This window comes from Pinus tabuliformis, chromosome 9 (assembly GCF_031772625.1).
Source record: "Pinus tabuliformis cultivar Carrire ecotype Pingquan chromosome 9, CPIR1, whole genome shotgun sequence".
Classification (NCBI taxonomy): domain Eukaryota; kingdom Viridiplantae; phylum Streptophyta; class Pinopsida; order Pinales; family Pinaceae; genus Pinus; species Pinus tabuliformis.
In genome coordinates this window covers 1,611,134,959-1,611,162,715 of record NC_142307.1, presented here as the reverse complement: position 1 = coordinate 1,611,162,715, position 27,757 = coordinate 1,611,134,959, and the positions used below count along the sequence as shown (strand labels likewise).

At 40.6% G+C, this 27,757-nt stretch overlaps 1 protein-coding gene across 2 annotated transcripts in view; it reads right to left on the bottom strand.

Moving 5' to 3' along the window:
• Positions 1 to 7,117: 7,117 nt before the first annotated feature.
• LOC149154947 (WD repeat-containing protein 55-like) overlaps positions 7,118 to 27,757 on the bottom strand; it is a 326,140-nt gene continuing 305,500 nt past the window's right edge. Inside the window, exons 9-15 of one of the 2 annotated variants that reach the window (XM_089441581.1) lie at positions 21,972 to 22,048; positions 21,828 to 21,873; positions 21,604 to 21,650; positions 21,293 to 21,366; positions 21,147 to 21,202; positions 20,599 to 20,716; positions 7,118 to 7,551 (exon numbers count right to left, since the gene is read on the bottom strand). In XM_089441581.1, the coding sequence (XP_089297707.1) occupies positions 7,472 to 7,551; positions 20,599 to 20,716; positions 21,147 to 21,202; positions 21,293 to 21,366; positions 21,604 to 21,650; positions 21,828 to 21,873; positions 21,972 to 22,048 (498 nt within the window). In that variant the 3' untranslated portion in view covers positions 7,118 to 7,471. Of the gene's footprint in view, positions 7,558 to 20,598; positions 20,717 to 21,146; positions 21,203 to 21,292; positions 21,367 to 21,603; positions 21,651 to 21,827; positions 21,874 to 21,971; positions 22,049 to 27,757 lie in introns of both variants that reach the window. The other variant, XM_089441580.1, reaches the window with a different exon arrangement.

The following is a 27,757-nucleotide window of genomic DNA, read 5'->3' as shown; positions in this document are numbered from 1 at the left end:
TGTTGGACTCCCTTGTAACCCCTATGGGTACCCCTTCGAGTAGTAGCGCATTAGACAGAACCGCGCACGGACTGTCTTCCACGTACCCTCTGGGTATATCGGAAGCCCCCTAGGCTCCCTTGAAACCTCGCCATAGATAAACCGTGGGCCGTCTCGCGGCTACAGTACACCGAAAACAACACTCGGAGAGATTACTCGCCCGTACGATAGGGTAGTCGGGTTTTACGGCTAAGGGTACGGTCGATCCTCCTTAGTTAGAGCCCTGAAACATTGGGCCAAGTACTACTGCCAGACCCTTGTGTATATTGCGATCTGTAGCACCTGACACTCCTCAAGACCATAGTTCCCTTTTCTATCGGGGGATCACACATCATCTCTTCCAGATCCGCTTGTGCAAAGGGGTGTAGCAGCAGCAGACATCAGTCCCGCAGTCTCAAGTTCGCAGATCAGCCATTCTGATCTATTAGATCCATCAGATCCGCAGAACCAGTCTGTTCCTCCGCCCAGAGCTATCAGATCCGCCATTCAGATCTCTCAGATCCACCAGATCGGAGTTGTTGTGAAGGGTTCCTATACCGGGGTATAATTTTCGCAGGACTTTTGGCCGCATTGACATTTTGAGGATTTGGCCACTGCAGTATTGAAAAAGTCTGAGATCTTTCGGGGCGCTTATTGGTGATCTAGCCCATCAGAATCAAGACGACGAGCTGAGCACGGTGGTACCATTCACTTCTTAGTGAATTTTTTTTTTAGGCGGTCCCAATTTTAAAAAAATCTGGTTGGTGTATGGTAGAAACTAGAGCTCAAGTGATGGCCAATGAAAGGATGGACAAACTTGAAGAATCATTGCAAAACCTCCACATTCAGCTTACCGGACTATGTAGCATGGTCGAGAAAATAGGCCCGAAGGGCAAGGAGCAAGCCCACGAGGAGGCGTATAATGGCAATGAACACAATGAGGGTGAGTCTAGCCACTCTCCTCACATCTGGCACACCCACCCACAACCCAGTCAGCGACCTCCCAAGTTGGATATGCATAAATTTGACGGTTCTCACCCGTCGACATGGATAGCACAAATGGAACAGTATTTCAAACTGAATCGCATCTTCGATGATGAGACTCAGCTTATGTTGGGGAGCATGTACTTGGACAATGAAAGGTGGCAATGGTGGGAATGGCATCAACGTTGCACTGGACCTTTTAAGACTTGGACCAAATTCACCAAAGCTCTTCAAGACCGCTTTGACCAGGAATCATCTTTTTTGGGTCGTCTTACTAAGCTTCGACAGACTAGTACAGTGGATGAATATATTACAACTTTTGAAGCCTTAGCCTTCCGCACTTGAGGTCTCTCAGATGTGTTCTACACAGAATGTTTTATCAGCGGTCTTAAAGAAGCTATCAAAGCCCAAGTCTTAATGCACCACCATCCCACATGGACGGAGGCTTGCAAGGTAGCTCGTAATGTGGAACGTGCATTAGCAGCCCAATACAGTCGCCCAAATTTCTCCGCTAAAGGTCGCCCCCCACAGGCTCACAAAACCACTCAAACACTTAAGGTCCAAAAGGTGTCACCTGCGGAAATGGCCGAAAGAAGAAAGCAAGGCCTATGTTACTACTGTGATGAAAAATACTCCCCAGGTCATAAATGCAAGGAGCCCAATTTTTTTTAAATTGATGCCACTGACTACAGCTCAACAGAGGAAGATCCACCACTGGAGGAACATGAGCCGCTAGAAGAAGACAACCAAAAGGACAATGTCTCTGACGAACCAGTTATTTCGTTGCATGCTTTGGCAGGGATTTCTTCCCCTCAAACTCTCAAAATCAGAGGTTTTATTAAACATCGCCTAGTAGTAGTCTTGATTGATAGTGGAAGTACACATAATTTCATCCATCAAAAAGTCGCAGAAGCAGTGCATTGTTTTGTACAAGCAGTTTCTAACTTCCAAGTTCAAATTGTGGATGGAGGCACAATGAAATGTGAAGGCCGCTGTGAAAATGTCAAACTTCAAATGGGGGATTATCAGTTGAAAACTCACATGTTTGCCATACACATGGGGGGTTGCGACATTGTCCTCGGCGCTGAATGGCTCCGCACTCTTGGGCCAATCACAATGGATTTCCAGGAGTTATATATGAGTTTTAAGCAGAACAACTACACGCATACCCTCCGTGGACTCCAGGCGGGAGCCCCCTCTATCATCAGCTCGCATAGGATGGAAAAATTGTTAAAAAAGGGCAATCATGGAGTTGTAGCTCAATTTAATGCCATCCAGGCAGTCAAAACCAAGCCTCTGCCAATTCATCCTGAGATGCAACAGATTTTAAATAACCATCTGCCGGTCTTTGACAAGCCTCATGAGCTTCCACCCTTGCGAGGGGAACATGATCATAGCATCACCTTGGTTCCAGGGGCCCAACCCCCAAATGTGTGCCCATACAGATATCCGTTCACCCAAAAGAATGAAATAGAAAAAATCATCAAGGAACTTTTGGAAGCAGGTGTCATTCGTCCCAGCATTAGTCCTTATTCATCCCCAGTGGTCATGGTGCTCAAGAAAGATGGGGAGTGGCGGATGTATCCCGACTTCAGGGCCCTCAATAAGTTGGCAGTCAAAGATAAATTTCCCATCCCAGTGGTTGATGATTTGCTGGATGAACTCAATGGGGCTCAATTCTTCACTAAGCTGGATCTTCGCTCAGGCTACCACCAAATTCGCATGAAGGAAGTCGACATCCCCAAGACTGCTTTCTGAACTCATGAAGGCCATTATGAATTCCTGGTCATGCCATTTGGTCTTTGTAATGCCCCCTCTACTTTTCAGAGCCTTATGAACCACATTCTCAAACCATATCTCAGGAAATTTGTCCTTGTCTTCTTCGATGACATCCTCATCTATAGTTGCACTTGGGCCGCACATCTTCAGCATGTAGATCTACTCTTGCAACTGCTCCGCAAGCATAAATTATTTGTCAAGATGTCCAAGTGTTCGTTTGGCATGGCAGAAGTAGAGTATTTGGGCCACATTATGGGGCGTGAAGGTGTCAAGGTGGACCGCAAAAAAATCTAGGCAATGCAGGAATGGCCTCAACCTAAGACCTTGAAGAGCTTGAGAGGATTTTTGGGTCTCACAGGCTATTATCGTAAATTTGTCTGCAACTATGGTCGCATAACGAAGCCCCTCACCCAACTCCTAAAGAAAAATTCATTCTTCTGGAATGAGGAAGCACAACAGGCCTTTAAAGCTCTAAAAAATGCCATGTGTTCCACTCCAGTCTTAGCACTACCTGACTTCACCAAATCTTTTGTCATTGAATGTGATGCTTCGGGTACAGATATTGGGGCGGTCTTAATGCAGGAAGGGCGACCGTTGGCCTTCACAAGCCAACAACTCAGTGGGAGGAATCTGGGCCAATCTACCTACGAGAAGGAAATGATGGCCATCTTACATGCAGTCGAGACCTGGCGACCTTACTTATTGGGGCGACGTTTCCAAATCCGCACAGATCATCACAGTCTTAAATATTTTTTGGAGCAACGCCTATCCTCCCCACAACAAAATAAATGGCTAGCCAAAATACTGGGATATGATTATGAGATCATTTACAAGAAAGGGAAAGACAATAGTGTAGCAGATGCATTATCTCGCCAATTTAAGGAGGAAAGTACTCTGCTAGCAATTTCCCTCCCCATTCCAGAATGGATTGAAGAGGCTCGCAGGGAATGGTTTTCACACCCCGGGCTCTCCCAACTCATTTCTCAATTGCAGGTAGATCCAAATTCCACCAAGGGCTACTCGTGGCAGGATGATATTCTTCGCTACAAGGACAGAGTCGTAATATCACCAACATCCACCCTCAAAAGTCGCATTTCGGCAGAATTGCACTCATCTCCCATTGCAGGACATTCGGGCTTTCAGAAGACGTATGCTCGCACCAGAAGATCATTTTTTTGGACAGGCATGAAAAAGGACATCCTTACTTTCGTAACAGAATGCGATGTTTGTCAATGCCACAAAGGGGAAACCGTCAACACACCAGGCACATTACAACCATTGCCCATTCCAGCATCAATTTGGACGGAGGTTTCTATGGATTTCATTACAAGTCTTCCAATGTCAGGGAACAAGTCAGTCATCATGGTGGTTGTGGACCCACTGTCGAAGTATGCTCATTTCTGCGCCCTACCCCACCCGTTTACACCAACTTTGGTTGCTCAATCTTTCATGGATCATATCTTCGAATTGCATGGCATGCCCACTTCTATTGTGTCCGACCGCGACCCAATCTTCACCAGTAATTTTTGGCAGGAACTCTTCAGAATACAAGGCACTCAACTAAAACTCAGTACTTCCTATCATCCGCAAATAGATGGTCAAACCAAAGCCGTCAACAAATGTCTAGAAACCTACCTTAGGTGTTTCACTTCAGAAAAGCAACACCTTTGGGTACAGTGGCTACCTCTCGCTGAATGGTGGTATAACACCAACTATCATGCCACCACCAAAATGACTCCCTATGAAGCAGTATATGGTCAACTCCCACCTTCACCTACTTCGTATCTCAAGGGATGCTCAAAAGTACAAGCAGTGGATCAACTCCTACAACACCGCGCAACCATGCTCGCCCATCTTCGAGAGAATCTTCATCAAGCTCAGAACCGCATGAAGCAACAGGTAGACCAGCATCGCTCAGAGCGCCAATTTCAAGAAGGGGATCAAGTCTTTTTACGGCTCCAACCATATAAGCAAACATCACTCAGAGACAAGGGGTGTCAGAAACTCTCTCCCAAATTCTACGGACCATATCAAGTACTTCAGCGCATTGGAGAAGTGGCCTACAAGTTGGCCTTGCCACCTACTGCAAAAATCCATCCAGTTTTCCATGTCTCATGCCTCAAGAAAGTGATTGGGAACAATTGCAGAATTCAGACCAGTCTACCTGAATTGGACAAAGAAGGGTTCATCTGGCTTCAACCTGAACAGGTCCTAGACACACGAGACAAGCAACTGCGCGGCCGCATGATTAAGGAAGTCCTCGTCAAATGGAAAGACACCTCTCCGGAAGATGCAACTTGGGAACCAGTCACTATTCTTCAGCAATTTCCGCAGCTTCAGCCTTGAGGACAAGGCTAGTCTTAAGGGGGAGGGCATGTTAGGGTCCCACCCTAACCCCCTTATTTATGTAATGGGATCACGTCATAATCAAGAGTCAATAAAGCCCATATTAATAATTGTAAGTGGTTAATCCGCAATTAATGACGGAACCACAGTTAGTTGCAAATGGGCCGTAGTATTAGATAGATGGTATTAATAAAACCCACGGTATTGGCCCGTGGTATTGCGTGTATGAGTCACATATAAAGGATAGAGACTCCCTGCGAGGAGCATCGTGTCTTATTTTGTAATCAAGCTCTGCTCTATTGGACGTTGCCCCCTCGAAGAGGCAAGTGAACATTACTCTCTGAATAATAAAATCATTGCTATTCTGTGTTCTGGGTATCTTTTCTTCGCATATTCTGTATTTGGGTATCATTTTGCAGGTTAAGAGCATAACAAAGAAGCATTTCTGTCCTTCACACATGTGGCATCTCTCTGAAATCGCAGATTGAACTTGCTTAAGTTGATGCTCCAAATGAGTCCAATCGATGTCGTATATATATGTGTGTGAGGAGGGCTAATTAGCCCAAGTGGGACTGACTTGTAGGATATGAAGGTTGAATTGTTCAAACAATAATTTTGAATTCTCTCCATGGTTTTATAATGAAAAATACCAACCGCAACTACTTAAATTTCCAACACTTAAACGGTAATATGGTGTGTGCATGTATGTATATAGTTCTTTTTTTCTATTTTTAACATGTTATTTTAAAAGAAGATAACAATGACCGGTTAATTTGTAGGTAGGTTTATAAACAAATTAGAAGTTAAAGTCTGGAAAGGTGACCCCCAACCCTCGACCCCCTCCCCCAAGAAAAAGGTATGTTGAGAGCAATATAGTGTGTGTATAGTTCTTTTTTTTCTTTTTTTCAAACACAATATTTGAAAAGAAAATAAGAAAGAATGACAGGTTAATTTGTAGGGAGGTTTATAAACAAATTAGAGGTTAATACATTGAGGGCAATATGTTGTGTATGGTTCTCTTTTTTCTTTTTTTTCTAACACAATATTTGAAAAGAAAAGAAAGAAAGAAACTATGGGACAGATTAAACAAATGGCAAGTTATTTGTAGCGAGGTTTATAAACAAATTAGAAGTTAATTTGCCTTCATTCCAGTGTTGCAAAAATTGCAATTTGCGATTTTTTCCTAACACTATTTGAAAAGAAAATAAAATAAGAAAGGCAAATTAATTTGTAGGGGGTTTATAAACAAATTAGAAGTTAATTTGTCTTCATTTCCACAGATTAGGGTATTTAATTTTAGTGTTGCAAAAATCGTGATTTTATTGCGATTCACGATTTCTTTTCCTGGGATGATTAAATTGGAACAATCGTAATTTTTTTGTTTTTTGTATATTTGTATTTTGCCAATTTTTACGATTTTTTCTTTTTCCGGCCCCTTGCCGATTTAATCCCGATCACGATTACTGTGACATTGATTTTAAGTCTTTCTATGAATCCCACATGCTTTATGGGCACTTCAGTGGGCCAAGAGAACTTACAAAAAAAAGCTGAAAAGCCCAGATTTCATGCCAAAACACCCCGGAAATGCATTGTGCTGTACCGCACAGTGTTTCCAAATCATGAAACATCGTACAGTATCACCAAGGGTGTTTCCACGTCTTGGCAAGTTTCTGGTACTAGTACATAAAAACTACTAATAATCCTTTTTAGAACATCCCAGGAAACAGCGTGAGGTTGCCTAATTCATTCACACTAAACAATCCTAGGTGTAGGGATTGAGTTTCTGTTACTGGCCCAGTTCCCAAATCTTTAACGAGTATTGTTTTCGTACTAGTAATGTGTATATATGCTATTAAAAAGAAGTTGTCTACTATTGGGTATTACAAACTGCATTTGCATCATCCTTTACAAAATCTTAGAATTTCATCTTTTCTTGCTAGAACAAATTTAAGGGCCATAATTACACGCAGCATCAAGGGGATAGAGATACACTCCAAAAAAGAACATATACTACTCATTCAAAATATACAATTACTTAAAAGATTAGTTCTACAGGCATTCATAGCCTCTTAAGAAAAAGCGGTTCATTAAAAAGTATATGGTGGGAAAAATACATACATTTAGAATCGATGGATCAAAAGGGCATTTGCAAAAGCATTTCGCCCCTGTATATATAAAGGAATACCCACTCTCACTATAGCAAAATTGGGAGGAAGATATCGTTAAAATATCACATATTACAAACATATAATTGAAAACAAGGGATCAATGTTTTAGAAATCAGGTCACCCGTGAGAATAAAAAATTCAAATAATAGGAATACATAAGCTTGAACACTGTAATGTTATATATCCGCAAAAAAATCAGATGCTTTCTTTTGAGATGAAGTTTGGCCCTTCTCTCCTCTCTTCTTTCGTTTGGATCCTGCAACTACAAAAAATAGGTAAAAATGTCACTGGCGTTAAATATAAATACAAATAAACTACCATAAAAAACATCTTTTTCATATGGTATACCGACAGAAGGCCACCAAAGATTCATTCAACTTTTGGACTGCTGATAGTGCAAATTATTCCAAATAAAGAAATATGGACTAAAATTCAAACCAAAAACCAAATAATTAAGCAAATTATAACAGTGAACGCATTGACAAGTTTTCTTTTGTGACAAAGAGCCCAATTGAAAAAGTCAGTTACCGATGCCCCCACAAGCCATTCCAAATATGGGGAGGGGAAAAAAATCTTATACTATGTAAACAAAAGATTTAGAATTTGGGCAATTCAAGTAGAGTCAAACGTGAAACACACATAATAAGCCTCGTGGTTGGGAGGAAAATGGAAAAGAAAAAAAGCTTAAAACTACCAGGTTTTGGAGATTGGAAGACCAGAACTACGTTTCGATGAAAAAGATAAAACAGCGGCATGATGCGAGTCACTAGAGAGCTAAGATACTTGTTAAACTCATTTGTTACATACCCCCAATGATTGTGTCCAACAAATTTTGCATCAATTAAATAGGATGTCTCGATTAACGGCTTAAACTAGTGCTTAAGAGAGGTATAGATGGCGTTCCCTACTTATATCCCTTCTTGGCTTCATAAGATGTTGGGCCACTCCCTCGCCTCGATCGTCCGAGGACCTACGAATGATGGCTACCTTCGGAAGGTAGAGGTTGCTGCCTACTTGCTAGAAGTATATTGAAGGAACCATTTTATACCAAAAAGATTGAAGGCAAAATATTGGGGGAAACATGAAGAAACCGGGCAACCCAATTCAGGAGTTGAGATGCAATTGGTAGAAGAGCAGAACAGGAAGAATAATACTTTGAAGATGCTGACATCTTTTGAGGATCTTATGCTCGACATACAACATTGAACAAATGGGATTTTGTTTGTCAGTGGCTTCTACAATATCATCTATAAAAGCTCCATAACCATTTTCTTTAGCAACCATTTCTTTAAGGGACAATCCATCGAATTTCCATTCTTTACAATAGGACCTCTGATGCTTGCCTCTTCCCAATGTTCCACATAGGGGCAACCCCCATGCTTCCCATGCTCCGGGGGTGGAGGGACGCCTGGCGAAATGATCCTCCACATCCCCCTTGGGTGGAAACTTGAGGAAATGCATGGGGAAACATTTCCCTAGTGTGAGGGATATGTTTCCAAAAAGGGGGGGCATTTGAGCACCACCCTCCCCTAGAAGCAATGTTTTAAAAAACGGCCAAGTCAGAGTCAGACCGAGCCAATGCTTGGCCGGGTCGGCTCAGTGGCTAAAACGGAACGGATGGTCGGGTTGTTATCGAGCCAACTGAGCTGGTCACCAACTCGGTCGGCTCAGTCACTGATGCAAAAGCACGGCCAGAAAAATTTTTGGGGGGAAAATTGGACCCCAATGGCAACTCTAATTTTCCTTAGGGTTATTTTGAGGTCCATTTACCTCTCCCAACCCTATAAAAGCTACCCAACCCCTCTCATTTCCTCACAGCTATCTCATTGCATTTGTATGAGAATTTGTGAGAAGCTTGTGAAGAGTTGTGGAGTTTGTTTTTGGAACCGCAGTGAGTCTTGGGCAAGCATTGGAGTAGCAGTGAGGAGCTTCTTGGGCAGGCATTGGAGCAACATTGAGAAGTTGGTTTGTTGGAGCAGCATTGAGGAGGCGGTTTGTGCCTAGAGGTAATTTTTTTCACTTCTAAAAACTGTTTTTGCTTATTTATTTTTTTGTGCAAATTTGGAAATTTAAAAGAGTCTTTTTTGTAAAAGAAATGAACATTGAAGCAATGTTTTTTATTTTATTTTTATTTTTCCAAGTCAAAAAATGGCTCCTAGAGTGAATGATGCTACTTGGGCATACGCTGAAATGGTTGATAATCAAATGCATTGCAAATTTTGCCATAGAAAAATTAAGGAGAGTCACCAAATGACTCTATGTGAATCACCACAAATTGGGGAGATTAGGAAGAAGTTGTTAAATAGCTTTGAGAAGTTTCAGGAAGAAAAAGCTAGGCAAAAAGAAATAGAGGCTGAAATTGGGAGGAAGAGGAGTATACAACAAATGATGGCTACCAGCCCCCATTTTGATTTTGAGGGCTCTTCATTTATCCGTTGTACTAATGCATCCAACCCCTTCCGTTATGTTCCTCCCTCTTTGGAGTCCATGCAAGAAAAAAAAGGGTAAGGGTAAAATGAAAAAGAAGGGTGATATGAATATCAAAAGATATTTCACTGTCACACCCTCCTCTCCATCAGATACACATGACCCTCAAGCTAGTAGAAGTCATATGCAGCCCACTTTAGATGACCATTGAAAGAAAATATTGACGGAGACTGCTTGTGATTACATAGCTAGATGGTGGTATGATGCTGATATTCTCTTCAATGCTTCTCGTTCACCATATTATGAGCCTATGTTTGATGCCATATTCATTGCTAGAAAGGGCTTCAAAGGCCCTACTATGCTTGAGTTAAGGGGGTCTCGTTTGCGAAAAGAAATTTCCTCCATTGATGAGTATTTGAAATATTTCAAAAACTCATGGGCAAAAACAAGATGTACCATCATGTCAGATGGATGGACTGATCAAAGGAATCGTACCATCATAAACTTTCTTATCTTTTGCCCATAGGGAACCATGTTTCTAAAATCAGTTGATGCATCTGATAGGTTGAAAAATGGACAATTGTTGTTTTAGCTATTGGATGAGGTTGTTGAGGAGGCGAGGGTGGCTAATGTTGTTCAAATTATCACAGATAATGCCTCTAACTATGTTCTTGTTGGTAAACTGTTAGAGGAAAAACATAAAACCATCTTTTGGACCCCATGTGTTGCACATTGCATAGACCTCATGCTTGAGGATATTGGCAAATTAGATTGGGTCAAGAACACTATAGATCATGCCAAAAGAATAACAAAATGTATCTACAATCATTGATGGATTTTGAGCCTGATGAGGAGACACACATGGGGCAGGGATATTATTAGGCCTGCCATCACTAGATTTGCAACTCATTTTTTGACATTGCAATCTATGCTTTCCCAACATAGAAACTTGCAAAAGATGTTTTCCAGTGATGATTAAGCGAAAGCCAGTGTTCTCACAAACAGTTGGCAAAGATTTGAAAAAGAAAGGTAATGAAGAAATATTTTGGAAAAAGGCAACAGAGATTGTGAAGGTTGTCAACCATTGTTTTAGGTGTTGCGATTGGTGGATGGAGAAAGAGTGGCTATGGGCTTCATTTATGAGGCTATGGATCAAGCAAAGGAGCAAATAAATACAACATACAAGGATAGAGTGGCTAAGTATGGGCACATTTGGGCAATCATTGATGAGAGATGGAACAATCAACTGCATCGCCCTATACATGCAGCTAGGTATTTTTTGAACCCGATGTATCATTACAAAGCTTTGGAGGCAGGAGCTTTGGGTGGGGAGGTTAGAGATGGATTGATTGACTGCATTGATTGCATGATCGTTATGGAGAGTGATCAGCTGGAGATACACCGACAGGTCACTTTTTTTAGCAAAGCCACAGGTACCTTTGGCAAGAACCTAGCAAAGATTGCAAGGGAAGCAGATGAGCCAGGTAAACAAAAATTTCAATTTTCAAATTTTTATTTTGTTAAATTGTTTATAATTTGAAAGTTGGATATAATTTGTTGAGCTAACTCATTACACTACTATGTTTTTTGCAGCACAATGGTGGGAGGCTTTTGGTAGCCATTGTCCTCAATTGCAGAAGTTTGCAATTTGTATTTTGAGTGAAACTTGTAGTGCTACTGGGTGTGAGCGCAATTGTTCTGTCTTTGAGAGAATTCACACGAAGAAGAAAAACCGTTTGGATAAAAAAACGGTTAAATGATCTAGTCTATGTCCAATACAACCTCTGGCTCAGATGCAACCAATTGCTAAACAAAAGACCTTATTCAAGTCCCATTGTGTTGGAAGATATTGATCCAACATCAGATTGGGTAGTGGAGAGTCATCCAACAGAGTTTGGTTCTGATGAGGATCTTGATTTGCATTTACAGACGGAGGTATTACTTGAACAAAATGTTCAGTTGAATGCAGATCCACTTGTACTAGCCTCAGGTCCAGCCCCAAGTCCTCCAGTTGCAGGCGCTTTCTCTCGTCAACCACGATGGAAGCTCATATCTCGTCTATCTCAACGTGCAGCGCATAGTTGCAGGAATCGCCCCCCCCCCCGGATCCTAAGCCGGAATCGCGACCCGTACGGAATCGTTCCGGAATCTCCAGGCGAAGCGCGATTCCAAATTTTAGGTTGCGCGATTCCGTTTTTTAAAAACGATTCTTGGTTTTTAGGTGGCGTTGCCCCGGATCCGCGCTTCGGAGGGCGATTCGGGCATCCGGTTGCGCCACGCAACCCGCCCGGAAGCGCACGCAACCCGCACGCAACCCGACGCAACCCGGACGCAACCCGCGGGCAGCAAAAATTAACTTAAATTTTTTTTAATTTCTTTTAAAAGTTAACTTAACTTAGCATGAGGGGGTGGGTTAGGGTGAGTTTAGAAAAGAATAAAGCCCCCATTCTCTTCTCATTTTCTCACTTTGAGTTTATGAGAGTTGGAGAAGAGAAGAGAGGAGAGGAGAAGAGAAGAGAGGAAAGGAGAGGAGAAGAGAGGAGAGCTTGGAGGAGTGAAGAAGGAGGAACTAGGAGAAGGAGGAGGAGCTTGGAGCAAAAGCTTGGAGGACTTCATCTACAAGAGCTAAAGAGGTAAGTTCAAACCCCAAACTCCCTTGTTTTTTTGAAAAAAAAATTGTATTTTTCTCCTCCCTCTCCTACTCTTTCCCATTGTTTCTACTTGCTCCTTTATTTACAGGTTGTCCACCACCTATATCCATATTCCAAGATGGTGTTCTTTTGGCTTCTATGTATCATTCCACTCTTGGTTTTAATGATGGCAAGGGTGAGGAATAGAGGGGAAGAGGAAGGGGATGAACTTGGTCCTAATAGTAGTGACCCAATGTATGATGAGGAGGAAGGGTTTGAAGAGGAAGGGGATGAACTTGAAGGGGACACTGAAGCACAAGATGGGAAAGGTACATCAAATCCCTTGTGGAACTATGTGACCAAACTTGATGGGGGAAAGGGTGGTGGATCTTACAAATTTGTGTGCCCTCATGGCTGTCATGGAGGAAAACCATATACGGGTTCATATACCCGTCTGAGGAGGCATCTTTGTGGGGTGCTGGACAGTGATGAAAAAAAGGCTTCTGTGGGGGTACAAATTTGCCCAAACATTTCAACTGAAGAAAGAAGAAAATACATCCAAATAGAGATGGTTGCACAACGAAAAAACAAGAAACAAAAAACTCATTCTGAATCAAGTGCAACCTCTAAATTTGGTAGTTGCCCATCTCCTCATGGTACTTCTGCAACCTCTGGAGGTAGAAAAACAATAGGGGATTTCCTTAATGTTTCTGGGAGGGATGATGTGGATGGAAAGATAGTCCATTTCCTTTGTGCTTGCGGTGTACCATTCAATGTGCTTCGCTCTCCCTATTGGCATGACATGGTAAAGGCCATCAATGAAGCCCCAAAAGGATACAAGGCCCCCAACTATGAGAAAGCTAGAACAATGTTATTAGAAAGAGAAAAAGCTAAGGTTCAAAGAGCTTTGACACGTTTTACACATGAGTGGGTGGATTCTGGGGTATCCATTGTATCAGATGGGTGGACAAATATTAGAAACCAACATTTGATAAATGTTCTTGGTGTTTCTTCTAGTGGTGCAGTATTTATTGCATGTCATGACTCCTCCTCCATCAGTGCAACTGCACAAAACATTGCAGATCTCCTATTGAAATCAATCAAAGATGTTGGTCCGAATAATGTGGTTCAAGTGATCACAGATAATGCAGCAAATTGTAAGGCAGCAGGAAAAATTATTGAGCGTACTCATCCACACATCTTTTGGTCTGGGTGCCTGGTTCACACATTGAACCTTTTGATGCATGATATTGTGAAACACAAAGATTGTGGGTGGATTGCTGAGGTTTACAGGAAAGGGAAGCAGCTCATTAAATTCATCACAGGGCATACAAGGGTAAACTACTTCTATGGCACTTACTCCAAGTTGCAATTGCTTAAAATTGCAAAGACAAGATTTGCTAGTTATTACCTCACCTTTAGGCGGCTAGTGAGGGTGAGACAAGCTTTAACTAATCTGGTGTGTGCTGAAACATGGGATGAAATTAACACTGACACAGATGGTGCTAATGTAGTCAAGGACACTGTTCTTGACAGTTACTTTTGGTCACAGGTTAAATATGTTTTGCAATTCACCAAACCAATTTATTACATGATCAAGTTTGCAGATTCAGATCGACCAGTAATTGGGGAGGTGTATGAGCAAATGGATAGCATGTTGGGGCAGATTAAAGACATTGTTGAGCCTAGAGATACCACCTTGTACAATTATATTCGTGTAGAGGTGCAAAACCGATGGGAAATGCTAAATATTCCATTGCATGCATTAGCATATGTTTTGACACCTAAATACTATCATCCATCATGGCTTTCAACACCAGCACCTGGGGGGGGAAGCAGGAAAAAACCACACCAAGATAGAGAGGTTCACGAAAAATATATGGCTGCATTGAGTAGATTAATCCCTGATAATGAGGAGGCTGCATTGGTACGGAGACAGGTGAGCAACTATACGCTCAACACTGGTCCATTTGGGAGCATGCATGCAATTCAAGATCGAGAGCATTTTTCTGCTCTTGAGTGGTGGAACATGCATGGAGGGGCTACTCCACTTCTACAGAGTTTGGCATTGCGGGTGCTATCACAGGTGGTAAACACTTCTTCTGCAGAGAGGTGTTGGAGCTCTTATTCTTTCATCCACAGTGTTAAAAGGAACAGGTTGAATTTAGACCGGGCAGAGAGCTTGGTTTATGTTCATTACAACTTGCGATTGTTGTCCCATTACTGTGAAGATGCAAAGTCTAATAAAGACTTGTTGACTTGGGACAAGAATCCAGAGGAGCCCAATTTGGAGGATGGAGTGTTGCGACTAGAGCAATTAGAGGATGCTCTTATCCAGGTATGTCCATTGTGGTATGAATTTTCCAATTTTCCCTTATAAAGCATTTCTCTAATTCATGTTTTTAATTTTTTGTTAACTAGTGTTTTTTTTTTTTTTGCATGAATTTTTTGGGCGATTCTAGGATGATGATGACCGTGTTGATATGCCACCACCCCCACCCCCATCTGGTCCCTTGGTTCCTAGGTTCCATGGTTCAACACCAACAGCAGGGGGTTCTTCTTCATCAGTTCCAGTGCCACGACTTACACAGGGACCATCTTCTTCATTGCCACCACGTGGAGGCCCGCCATCACGTTCTATTCGTGGTGGAAGGAGGAGAGATTAGTAGATATATTCACAATCTACTTCTTTTTGTCATAGATTACTCATTAGACTTGTAGACTTGTGAATTTGAATTTTGAACCTTTTTGGCTTGGCGGTGACCAAGTGACATATTTTGTAAACATTATTATTTGAATTTTGGACATGACAAATGTTGACAGTTGCTCACTTGCTAGATAAATCATAATATGCTCTATGTTTTATGTTTTATAATATGCTTAAATGTTTTATGTTTTATAATATGCTTAAAAATTTGATGTATGTTTGTAATAGCTAGAATATAGATGATTGTTGTACTAGTAAGTAACTACAATGGAATCATGGATGCCATATCTAGATTTATGCAAAAATATGCATGTTTTCATGTCTTCTACAATTAATTTGGTATTTGGGATGTTTGTTTTGAGTATAAATGCAAAAAAATATAAAAAAATATATATATATAGCAGACGCTTCCGCGGACGCTTCGCTTCCTAGATTTTTGGAAAATGACGCTTCCGCGCTTCCGCTTCGCTCCCGCTTCGTGCAACATTGGTGCAGCGGTTACGCAACTTGCTAGTGCTACCACTTCTATTGTTGCAGTTGGAGATGATGAGGAGGAGCCATGGATTTTCCTATCTGACTCTGATTCAAAGTCTAAGCCAGATGATGTTGGCTCCTCTAGCATTAGCGAGTAGTACTGGTAACTAGTGATGTTTCACAGTTTACTTTTGTTGTAGAGGCCATTTCTAGCCTCCTTGGTTATGTGTTTTTGTTTTGATCTCTATATCATCTTCATGTATGTATTGGATAATGCACTGGGTGCCATTTTGATATAATAGATTTATTCAATGTTTCATTAATCGTTATCGGGATAATATCGGCGCGAGGAAAAAATCAGAATAAATCATAATTATCGGGAAATAATCGGGAAATAATCGTTTGGTACAAAAATATTCTTTTTTTTTTTCATTTTTTTTCCATTTTTTTAATATCTAAACCATCTACAACATAAAATAAATATATTGACACATAAATATGATAAAAGAACTAATATAGAAGATGTTTAATATCATTTCTAGTGCTAAAATCACGCATATATCGAATCATGTCCTGAATAGTAAGTCCTGACTCTTGAGTCCCAACTCAGTCTCAAAATATCAACAAAAAATATGATAATGTATCTCATCATGTCATAATGTCATATACAATAAAATGAAGAAAATAACTAAAGTCTAATCCTATTGATTTCCTCTGCCCCTCTTGCAAGAAGATGCCACAGCTTTCCCTTTCCCTCTAGATGTAGATGCTAGTGCCCGTGCTGGTGGGGATGGTAGTGCAGTCTGATGTGCTCTAGAAGCTGAAGAACTAGAAGTAGGAGCTATAGGAGGTAGACCACGTCCTCTACTAGTGGCAGTGGTAGCTTGGGCAGGTGGTGTCACCTCCTCCTCCTGTTCCTCCTCCTCCTGCTCCTGCTCCTGCTCCTCCTCCTGCTACTGCTCCCCCTCCCCCTCCACTACATCCTGCACTAACCAATCATCAGCAGACTCCATGAGAGGCCTCTCGGCCTCAACCCTCCATGCAGCAGTGGTGTCAATCCCATCCAATGAGATGGCCTCCACATCAGGTGTCTTCTCAAGTTGTCTCACCCACAATCGAAGATTGTAGTAGACATAGACCATGTCATTAAGGCGCTAGGACTCCAACTTGTACAAAGACCATGAAATAATAATTAATAATTAAAAAAATATATATATTGTTTAATGAATTCAAAAATTTATTTGGAAATTTGCAATATTTTAAATGTTTAAGTGTTAACCTGTTGCGCTTCTTGTTGTGTATTTTTTCAAATACACTCCAATTGCGCTCACATCCTAAGGAGCTACATGTTTGGCTAAGGATGCGAATGGCAAGTTTTTGTAGAAGGGGTACCCTACCACCATACATTTTCCACCATGCATCTACAACAAAATTACAAATAAAATTTTAAATAAACATAAGAAAAAAATGGAATTTGAAGAGACAATGAAATTTGAAACAAAGTTAGAAACTAAAAAATACCTGGCATTTTAATCGTCCTATCAGTGACAGCCATGTCAAAGCCAAATGTGCCACCTGCCATCCTATATGTCTCAATTTGTTTAGAGATCTCTATACATTGTTCTGGAGATCGCACCATCTTTTGGACACAGGATAAGAATCCATCCATGATCTCAGCATCAAAATCAAACCCACATGCGTAAGAAAATGCAAGGTTCAGGAAAAGCCCAGCAGCATGAATGGGACGATGGAGTGTGTTGTTCCATCGCTCATCAATCACTCTCCATAGGAGGAGTTGCCTCTGAAAACCATCATCTCCCTTACCATCATAGTAGGCCCGAATGGCTTCTTTGGCCCTATCCATGGCCTCATACAAATCTCACCATCAACCAACTGAAGAACCTTTACCAAAGGTTCAGTAACTGCGCACACCTCCTGCACTCCCACCCAGAAGTCTTCCTGGTATGAAACTAGCCTGCATATGGCCTCTCCCTCTAGTTTGCGGCTCATTGGCAAAGCATGCCACTCCTCTGAAAGAAACATTCTCTTCACATCCCACATAGAATTCAAGAGGGATTGAAAAGATATGAAACTGGTGGCAAACCGTGTAATGGCGGGGCGCACCAACTCTTTGTTGTTGGTGAATCTTTTCATCAAGCTAAGCACAGATGTATGGTTATATATAAATTTTGTAATGCTTTTGGATGAAACAACAATATCTTTGACAAAGGGAATTTTCCCTATGTCCTCCAACATCAAATCAATACAGTGTGCAGCACAAGATGTCCAAAATAAAGTAGGATGCCTATCCATAAGCATCCTGCCAGCAACAAAATAATTTGCAGCATTGTTCGTTATGACTTGGACAACATTTTTTGCACCCACCTCCAAAATAAACACATCTAGCAAATCACATAAAGTTCTTGCATCTTTGATTTGTGCAAATGCATCAACAGATTTGATAAACGTAGTCCCCTTGGGACAACTAACCAAGAAGTTTATAATGGTTCTCCCCTTTTGATCAGTTCAACCATCTGACATAACAGTGCATCCTGTTTGTGCCCATGATGCCCTAAAATCCTCCAATCTTTGGGCGTAGTCACGCTTTTCATTTTGAAGAATCTGACCTCTGAAATCATGATAAGAAGGGATTTTGTACCCTGGGCCAACATTTGCAATAGCATCAACAGCAGGTTGGAAAAATGGATTATTCTTTACAATGCTGAAAGGAATATCACTCCAGAGGAGAAATTTTGCCAACAACTTGTCAGCTTGTTCTTTCTCAGTTCTTTTTAGCATTGAACTGATAGATGGCTATGAACCAAGTGTGGTTCAAGGAACAAAAAATGATGTGGCAGCTACCGGATTGGTTGATGCTGCAGTAGAACCAGTGCCATTTGCTTCAGCTAACCTTTTTAGTTGCCTTTGATTTCTTCTTTGGCCTCTCTACTCCGGTCTAAATTTTCCAATGCTCTCATGGTTCTTTGGATGAGTTCAGGATTTGTATTTGTACAAGGCCCCACATCTTTTCCAAGGATTTGTGCAAGGTGAAACTTCAACCTGTACACCCCCCCGGACATAGAGTGGCCACACAACTTGCAACTCAAGTTTAGTCTATCATTCGGAGCATCAGGTTCACCATATTCCCAGAAAGGATCCAATTTCCTTGGCATGTTTGTTTTTGAACTTTGAAGTTGCAAACTTGAATGGTGTTTCGGTGAAGTTGTGAACCTATGGGAAAATAAGGATTACAATTTAGTATTTACAAAATTACAAGTTACAAATTTACAATTTAGTATTTTAATTTTTAATTTTTACATTGTACAATGAAAACCCAAGTTACCCAACCAAAAACAACCATTCCAAAGTTCAAACCCAAGTTACCCAACCAAATGGCAAAAACAATGAAAAAAAACATAAACAATGTTTAAAAACAATGAAAACAAAAAAAAAATGGTTCCCATAGTCATACCAAGTTACCCAACCAAAAACAATGAAGAAATACAAAAACAATCTTTAAAAACAATGAAAACTAAAAAAAATTGGTGCCCATACCAAGTTACCCAACCCAAAACAATGAAAAAATACAAAAACAATGTTTTTAAACAATGAAAACAAAAAAAAATTGATCCACATACCGTTTCTATGGAGAAATCGGTCTCCTCCTCTTGATTTTCTCCTCTAAGCACTTGAATCAGCTTCAAACCCTCTCCAGCAACGTCTCCCAGCTCTCCTCTGCCCTCCGTGCACGACTGTGCAAATGATTTCATAAAAAAACCGAAAAAACATTATAAAACCTCGCTACCGGAGACCCCCACGATAATTTCGATTTTTATCGTGATAAATTCGAATTTATCGCGATAATTTCATAAAAATCGGCCAAAAAAAATTACCCGCAATAATTTCGTATAAAAATTGCGATAAAATCGTTTTCTCGAAAAAATCGTGATTTTCACAACACTGGATTTATTCATGAGCCTACTTTGATCATATGTTGTCTTCTCTCTATATTCTAAAGCTTTGTGTTTCGAAACATGAATGAAAATCTTTAAAATTATGTTTTTTTATAAAAAAATAAATATTTAATGTATTTTTTACAATGACCGAGTCATTGAAATCAAACCAGCCAAGTCAATATTGAGTCGGAGTCGGACTCAGAGCGACCCTCGGTCATTTCCGAACCGGAGTCGGAGTTTTAAAACATTGCCTAGAACGGGAACACCTGGGTGCCCCCCTTGATTTTTTGTTCAACAACCCCAATCCTTCAAGATAAAACAAAGATAGGGGATAGAGCTTTGAGGAGTTTGTGACCTTTGTAATTAATGGCAATATTAAATTCTTAAAGTAAAAGGATACTTAAATTTTTAACATTATCATTAATTGTTTTAAGATGTTTGAGAGTGGTTTCAATCTCATTGGACTTCTTATGGAGAAAGTAGAATTTCATATCCATTTAGAATTCAGAAATCTTAACAGTTTTCAAGATTTTAGGATTGGCAGGGTTATAATGTTTCCACTGGACTGCATAATGATGAATTTGCATGAGATGAATTGTTATTGTTTGGATTTTATCATTATTATTATTATTTTTATAATTTTAGAGACAGGGCAGGGACCCTGATATCCCCCCGTCCCCCCTGAATTTCCCTAAAATTTAGGGGTGCTTCCACATGTCCCCCCTTTGTGCCTCTCCCTACTCTTCACATTGCCCAATCTGCAAAACGTGGTGGAAAATAGCCTCTTCCTCTCAGCCTGGTGCCATTATCCACTCCACCATATCTTGTGTTTAATCTAATCTGTATGTGCAGTAATAAAATCCTACGAAAATCACTTCAAAAACACTAGCACACACAAAGAAAGAGTGAACAGATCCAGGGAAACAACAATATTGTAAAATTCAGAAGACTAATGTACGCAATTAAGTAAACAATCAAGAGTTAAACTATTTAGAACATAAACATATGAAACTTGTCTGTAATGCCATCCAAATACAATGTCTTGATACACATTCAATACTACCACATTATGAGAGTTAAGTTCTTGGGGACTGCTTGTTTTTTCATACCTCTTGGTCTTTTTTCAGTATTAACATCCAAATCCATGTCTACATCTTCGTCGTTCACAGCTTCTTGCTTGTTAGTTTCAGGCTCATCATCTTCATGAAGATAACTTATGTCCCAGAGCTATACCAAACAAAAAATGCATACCATAAGTTCTTTAATGGCAGAAGTCCAAACAACTCATATGCTAGAGATTTTATGGAAGAAGTACTGCCCAGAGTAATGGTAATCAGGAACCAGGTCTGTCAAGGATGGGAAGAAAGGAAAGAAAAATGAACCAAGATGACAGGCATAATCTAACCCAGTAGCATATCAAGAAAATAACAAAGAGATTTCATATCGTAAATGTGAATAAGCTAGCCAAAGGTAGTAGATGTGAAAATAAGAATGTCTGGCAGGTCATTGGTGATCCTCTAATTGATAAAAATAATAGAAAGCTCATCCACATTAGGTTTCAACAGGCAGTGCCTAAAGCCAGAAAAAGGTAAAACGACACTCTCTAGATAAAAGCAAAGGGTTGAGTTTAACATTTATATTAATCTTTTCCACCAACCTTTAGGATCTGATCATGTGAAGCACTGCCAAGAACATTCCGATCATGTGAAAATGCTGCCATTGCCTCAAAAAATAGAAACAAATCAGGCCATTTTTGCAATTTGAATTCACCAAAATAAGAATGAAAAAGTTCATAGATCATACCAAGGCGCTCAATTGGATAACTGCTGTGCTCTCCTATAACACCAATCATTTTGTTGGGAAGAATGGAGACAACCCTGCTAAGAAAAACCTTCTTAGTATTGCAAAGAAAAGAATACGACAGGAGGCAGTTAACACAATTATTGTTCCACTGAAAATTATTATATCCAAGGCAAAATAAATGCCTAAGTTTCTGAAAGACACTATGTACTACCATAAACTCTAGAATAGGCAGTCCAAAACAGTAGTGGAGATGAAAACAGAACGTGAAGTGGACAAACCATAAGATGCTACTACCCTCAAACGTGACAAACCTGAGGATTCCATCACTTGATCCAGTTAACACTGTGTCTTCGTCTAACTGCCAAATAAAGGCATTCAAAAGGTTATTTGATGGTTTCATAAACAAGAAAAGCCGTTAGCAGACAGTTAATTTGAGAAGGAACTGGGTAACATGTTTAACAATGTGATAACCAAAACTATGCATATTAAATTTGACATACACTGACGTCAATTTCATCTTCCAGAAGAATCTCACCTTTAGTAAAGCATCAACTGAATGTGGATGTCCAACAAAGCGGTCACTGCACACCACAGACCAGAGTATCATCACATGTCAAGAATAAGGAACTCGTGAAAGATAATACAATTCATAAATGGAATATCTGATTTCTGAACTGACCTGCAGTCCTTAAAATAACCCCATGAATAAAGCAACAGAACTCCTTCCTGTGAACCACATACTACCTTCTTCCCATTCTGCAATTCATTATGATTATGTATCATTGGAATGAGGGAAATAAAATTTGGAAATCTCTAATAGTAACTAGTAAGAATGAAAATGTACCGTATCTTTATCTTTAACATATCATATGCATCCCTAGTAGAACATGCACAACAATTATAAGGAATTTTAAATTTCTATCTCCTAATCTTTAAAGATGATCTAAAATAGGTCATCAAATCCATGACAAACAAACTATCAGTGTTTCTCAATAACAGTAAAAAAAGCATACGTTAATCACATATAAATGTGTGTTAATGCATTCTTCTCCCCTGACAAGCTACGTCCTCTAGGCTTCTGTAAGAATGCAAAGTAACCCTAAAAGTACATGTAACATAGCTTATAAGGTAATTTAAAGTCCTAGGTTAAACCATAACTATGAACTTCCAGAGAACTTTCACTGAAACAATTAATGCTCTCAATTTGCATGTATGTTTGAAAAGTCCATACAACTGTTGTAAGTTTATCTTATCAATCCTTGTAAATCGTGATCGATACCACATTTTTTCTAAAGCACTTCCATCAAAATTCTATTCCATGATCATTTTGTCCACATGCACTTATACAATAATGACCTGACATGCAATGGGCAATCATAATCTGTCAAATGCTTGGTTACACGATTCACAAAGTGACCACTTATCACACTATTTCTCTGCCCAATCCTTCTAAATTGTGATCAATGCCACGTCTTTTTATATAGCACTTCCACCAAAATTATATTCAATGTTCATTTCATCCATATGCAATCATACAATAAGGACTTGACAAGTTGACATGCATTAGGCAATCATAATCTGTTAAATGATTGATTCCACAATTCAAGAAATGGCCACCTCTGACTCTGCGTAATCTCAATCAGCATCCATATCCCATTATAATATTCTTCACAGAAATTCTGCAGTGCTTCTAGCTGAGATGGTGGGTGTGCATAAGCATCCACACACTTCATTAGGTATTCAGTCATAAGTTGACATGCATTAGGCAATCATAATCTGTTAAATGATTGATTCCACAATTCAAGAAATGGCCACCTCTGACTCTGTGTAATCTCAATCAGCATCCATATCTCATTATAATATTCTTCACAGAAATTCTGCAGTGCTTCTAGCTGAGATGGTGGGTGTGCATAAGCATCCACACACTTCATTAGGTATTCAGTCATGACTCATAACTATAATATATTGATGTCATCCTTTTCTGCTCAACTACTTGGAGAGGCCAACAAAATCCATAACCCGTTGCTCAAACACTCTGTAGCAATATTGGGAGTAATGGGTTAAAGTCTTTTTTATTGGGTTTTCCCATTTGCTGACACCTATCACAAGTGTATGAACAATCTCTTATATCCTTAAAAGAGCCTTGGCCAGCATAGTCCTACCAACAATACTCTTATGGACATCCCTTCAAGCCTTAGGTAAACTCCTACTAGTCTGACCATCATGTTCAACAAACAAGGGACTTCTTTCAGCATTCTTAGCATCTTAAGACACAATGCGGTCCAATTCTACAGAGCATTCCTTCAATGTTCCAAAAACTCCCCTGTGGATGTTGATTTTTCAAGTGCAATATAAACAAGCACAGATTCCTGAAACTGATAGTTACTTCTAATGATATTGATATTGTCTTCAGCACTTCCAGTTTATCATTAAGCAATTATACTTCAGAAATTCGACCATAGAAGACAGTAGGGCAGTAAAGATCACAATGGAACAATGATGCACAAAGACACAACAAGATTTACCTGAGGAAAACCCTCTTATAGGGAAAAACCTAGGAGCCCTTTTCTTAGACGGGATAATTCAATTCAACAAGAGATATATCCGATGTACCCAGTCACAATAAAAATCAAACTGACCAGCAAAAAAGCCCTGGTCAAACCTGGTCAATCTGCCATTAAGCCAAGCCAAACTGCTGCCCAAAAGAATTTGGTCAACTCTGATCCACTAGGACAAAATTCGGCCTTCTTTTCTGCCTCGGATTTTCAGCCTGCTGCCAACGAAACTGCCCTAGAAAAAAAAATCCGGCCTCTTTCTACACATGAGAGGTCAGATAGAGAAAGATAAAGAGCTCGGTCAAATGCTGGAAGGTTTTGGTCAACTTCGGCCTTCTTGCCTTGTGTCTTCTTCACATAGATGAGAAGATGATCTTCTTGTGTGATCCGAATTGTGTCTTCAGGAGGAGGATGAGTGGGCTACATATATAGGCATTTCAAGAGCTCGAGTGGGTGTCTCCCATTACTGGGCCGACTTGATCTAAGGAGGAGTCAACTGAACATTTTTGGAGGCAAAAATTTGAAATTTAAAAATTTGGATTTTCCCTCTTTTAGAGCCGACTTGGATCCCACATTTATATTTATCATTTCTCAGATAGTTGGAGGGCTAGAAATTTAACTATGAAGACCAACCATAGTTACAAAAATTCAACACTCCCTCTTAGCTAGGGAGGTATTCATAATAATTTCTTTAGATATTCTCTTGTTGAAAAATCTTTCTAAGAAAAGGGTTGAAACAACTCAGCATACATCATTAGCATCATCTAATCACCATAATTCTGGTCAGAACCTCTAATCCATGGTATACAGACTAGTCCCAATTCACCATAATCCTGGTCAGCACCTCTGACCCATGGTGAAACCCTAGGAACACACTCAACCAATCTGGGGAGTAATTTGGGCCAGATGTTAAAGCCTCCCACTCAACCCTACTGGGGATTAATTTTGGGCCTAATGCTAGAGGCACCCACTCAACCCTACTGGGGAGTAATTTTGGGCCTCAATCCTTTCTGGACCATTCTCCCTAACGACATTACATGGCAACCTGATCACACCTCTGACCTAGGGAGAATGTTTGTCCGTAATGCTACAACATCAACACTCTCTCACTAAGGGAGGCATTCTCAACTACTCCAAGCTTGTCCCTGAAGTATACAAACTTCACTCTAGACAGAGGCTGCGTGAGAATGTCAGCAATCTACTCATCTGTAGAGATTTACTGGAGCCTTACTGCTCCCTTCTGTAATGTAATATTCCTAATGGAAAAATTAGCAGTGCATACCAAAACAGTAGCTTGGAACAAGAAAATATATAAAACCACAACCACAAATCATAACACAATTTACACCAGCAAATATTATGAGCCATTATATTAATAATTTGGCACTAGGTACATAGAGTGACATGAAATGATAGAACCTGGGCTTGCCAAGCAAGTTGAGGAAATCCCAGAAATGTCTCTGACCCAAGTGAGAAAAAGCCCCAGAAGAGAAATGCGCACTGCTTAGTGAAGGATTTGTTGTTGGATTCCAACTAAGATGGTGATTTCTGCTCTGAATACTACCCAGATCAGCTTGAAAATCCACCCTTAGACTACTCTCCCAAAACCCACAAAAACTTGAAAAGGGTTTGGCTCCACTCCAAGCGGTGAGGAAGCCCTCCAATAGGTGTGTACGACCTAACTAGCCAGTTGTGCGTAACCCTGAAAGAAATCTGTCTGCAGGAAATAATGCCCAACTGCAACATTGAGAAATCCTCCCCAAATCGGAACTTACCCTCCAAAAGGCCCAACTCCTTGGCACCTCAAGCTTCCCAATAGCCCTGCTCCAAGGCTTGTGTAGGCTTTACCTATTTTAGTCCCCGCACTGCCAAAAAAGAAAGAATATGGCCCTCAACATAGCCCAAGACTATCCTTGCAAAAAGCCACCAAAAATCTCGGCTCTAAGATGGGAAACACCCCTACAAATGCGGCTCACCCCAAATCATTGAAATTGGCCCAGAATTACCAAGTCGAACTACCTCTGCACCCAAGAAGTGTGCACAATTGGTACTAACTACTGCAAATATCACCCTCTGGAAGCTCGGAATGGACTCCCCAAATTCCCAGCTAGGGAGACACTCGAAGTTCTTCGAAACTGGTGTGGATTTCGCTTGAAATCCTTGTGCTCAACAACACTCCAATCCATTCGTTGAACAACTCCAAGAGAGGTACAATTTCTTGAGTGTAATAGTCAATGGATGGTGTGGAAATGCCTCCCTTTTTCCTTATATACTCATGGTCCATACGTACCCCTTGGTGGCCCCCACTTCCCACTAATTCGCACTCTCTCTCTAAGGGGTGTGTATTGCCTCCTTTTTTAACGTGGGACCTATTTACCCACATCTCCTAAGTCCAAAATTGCTAAAATTTACCTCCAATGCCAAAATTACAAAAAATTGCTACACTTGGCAACTTATGTAATAGGGGATATCACAGTGTTCCCCGCCAAACTTTGCTTGTCCTCAAGCAACTCTAATGTTGGGTGTTACAGTACCTGCTCTCCTTCCCATGTAGCATCTTCCTCAAGTAGGTCCTTCCATCTGACAAGGAACTCCCTGATTACCCATTCCTAAGCTTCCACTCTCGTACCTCCAAGATAGCTTTAGGAGCCAATACCAAATGCCCCTCATCATTAAGTGGCGATAACTTTGCAGTAGTTGTTACCTATTGTCCTAGTGCCTTCTTCAAGCAGGATACGTGGAACACGTTATGTACCCGGTTGCCTGGACGAAGCTCCAACTCATATGCCACTCCTCCTACTCGCTCGATCACTTGGTAGGGACCATAAAAACGTGGTCTGAGCTTCTCGACCCCCTTATGCTTTAGTGTACACTGGCAGTACGGCTGCAAGCAGAGATACACCAACTCCCCAACATCAAATCTCCTCTCTGTCCTATTGCAGTCTACATACAACTTTTGTTGATTTTGCACTGTCTACAAATTATCCTTGAGAGCCCTAAGGATCTCCTAGCTCTCTTGGATCCAATCCCTCACCCTTGGGGCACTACAATCCCCAAACCCCATATCTGCAAATGGCAAAGCCTCATAGACATAGAGTGCTCTGAAAGGAGTCATCCCAATGGACATGTGCAAGGAAGTGTTATAGCAATACTCCCCTAGATGTAGCCACTTCACCCATGCTCATTTTGTGTCGTCACATAGTTCCGCATGTAAACCTTCAAGCCATCTATTCACAATCTTTGTTTGTCTATTGGTTTGAGAGTGGTAGCTGGTACTGGGTGTGAGGTCAGTACCCACCAATCTAAAAAGCTCATGCCAAAAGCCCCGCATGAACCTGCTGTCCTTGTCACTGATAACGGTCTTTGGAAGACCATGCATCTAATCAATGAATGAATTGAATTGATTTTACATGAGCAAAAGAAGCTCAATAAATAATACAGAGATATTTACAAGAATAGAAACAAGAAGTTTCTATTAAGAAATAGAAACAGCAAGTTTCTTCTGAGAAACTGCTAATATGATAAAATAGAAACAGCAAATAAGATCACAGATGATCTTATCTGAATGAGCATTAAACACTAAATAACATTATTCTAATACCCTCCCTTAATGCTCAATCTATTTATAATACCGATAGACCCTCTGAATTTTACAAACTTATCAGGACCAAGGGGCTTGGTGAAGATGTCTGTGGGTTGCTCCGTTGTGGGAACATATCGCAGCTGAACAGATCCGTCTTCAACAAGCTGGCGAATGTAGTGGCAATGAGTTTCCACATGCTTTGTCCGTTCATGGAAGACTGGATTCTTGGCAAGTTTGAGCACTCCCTGATTATCACAGAACAAGGGAGTAGGACCTGTCTGGGAAACATGCATATCCGCAAGCATACGTCGAAGACAAACTGCCTCA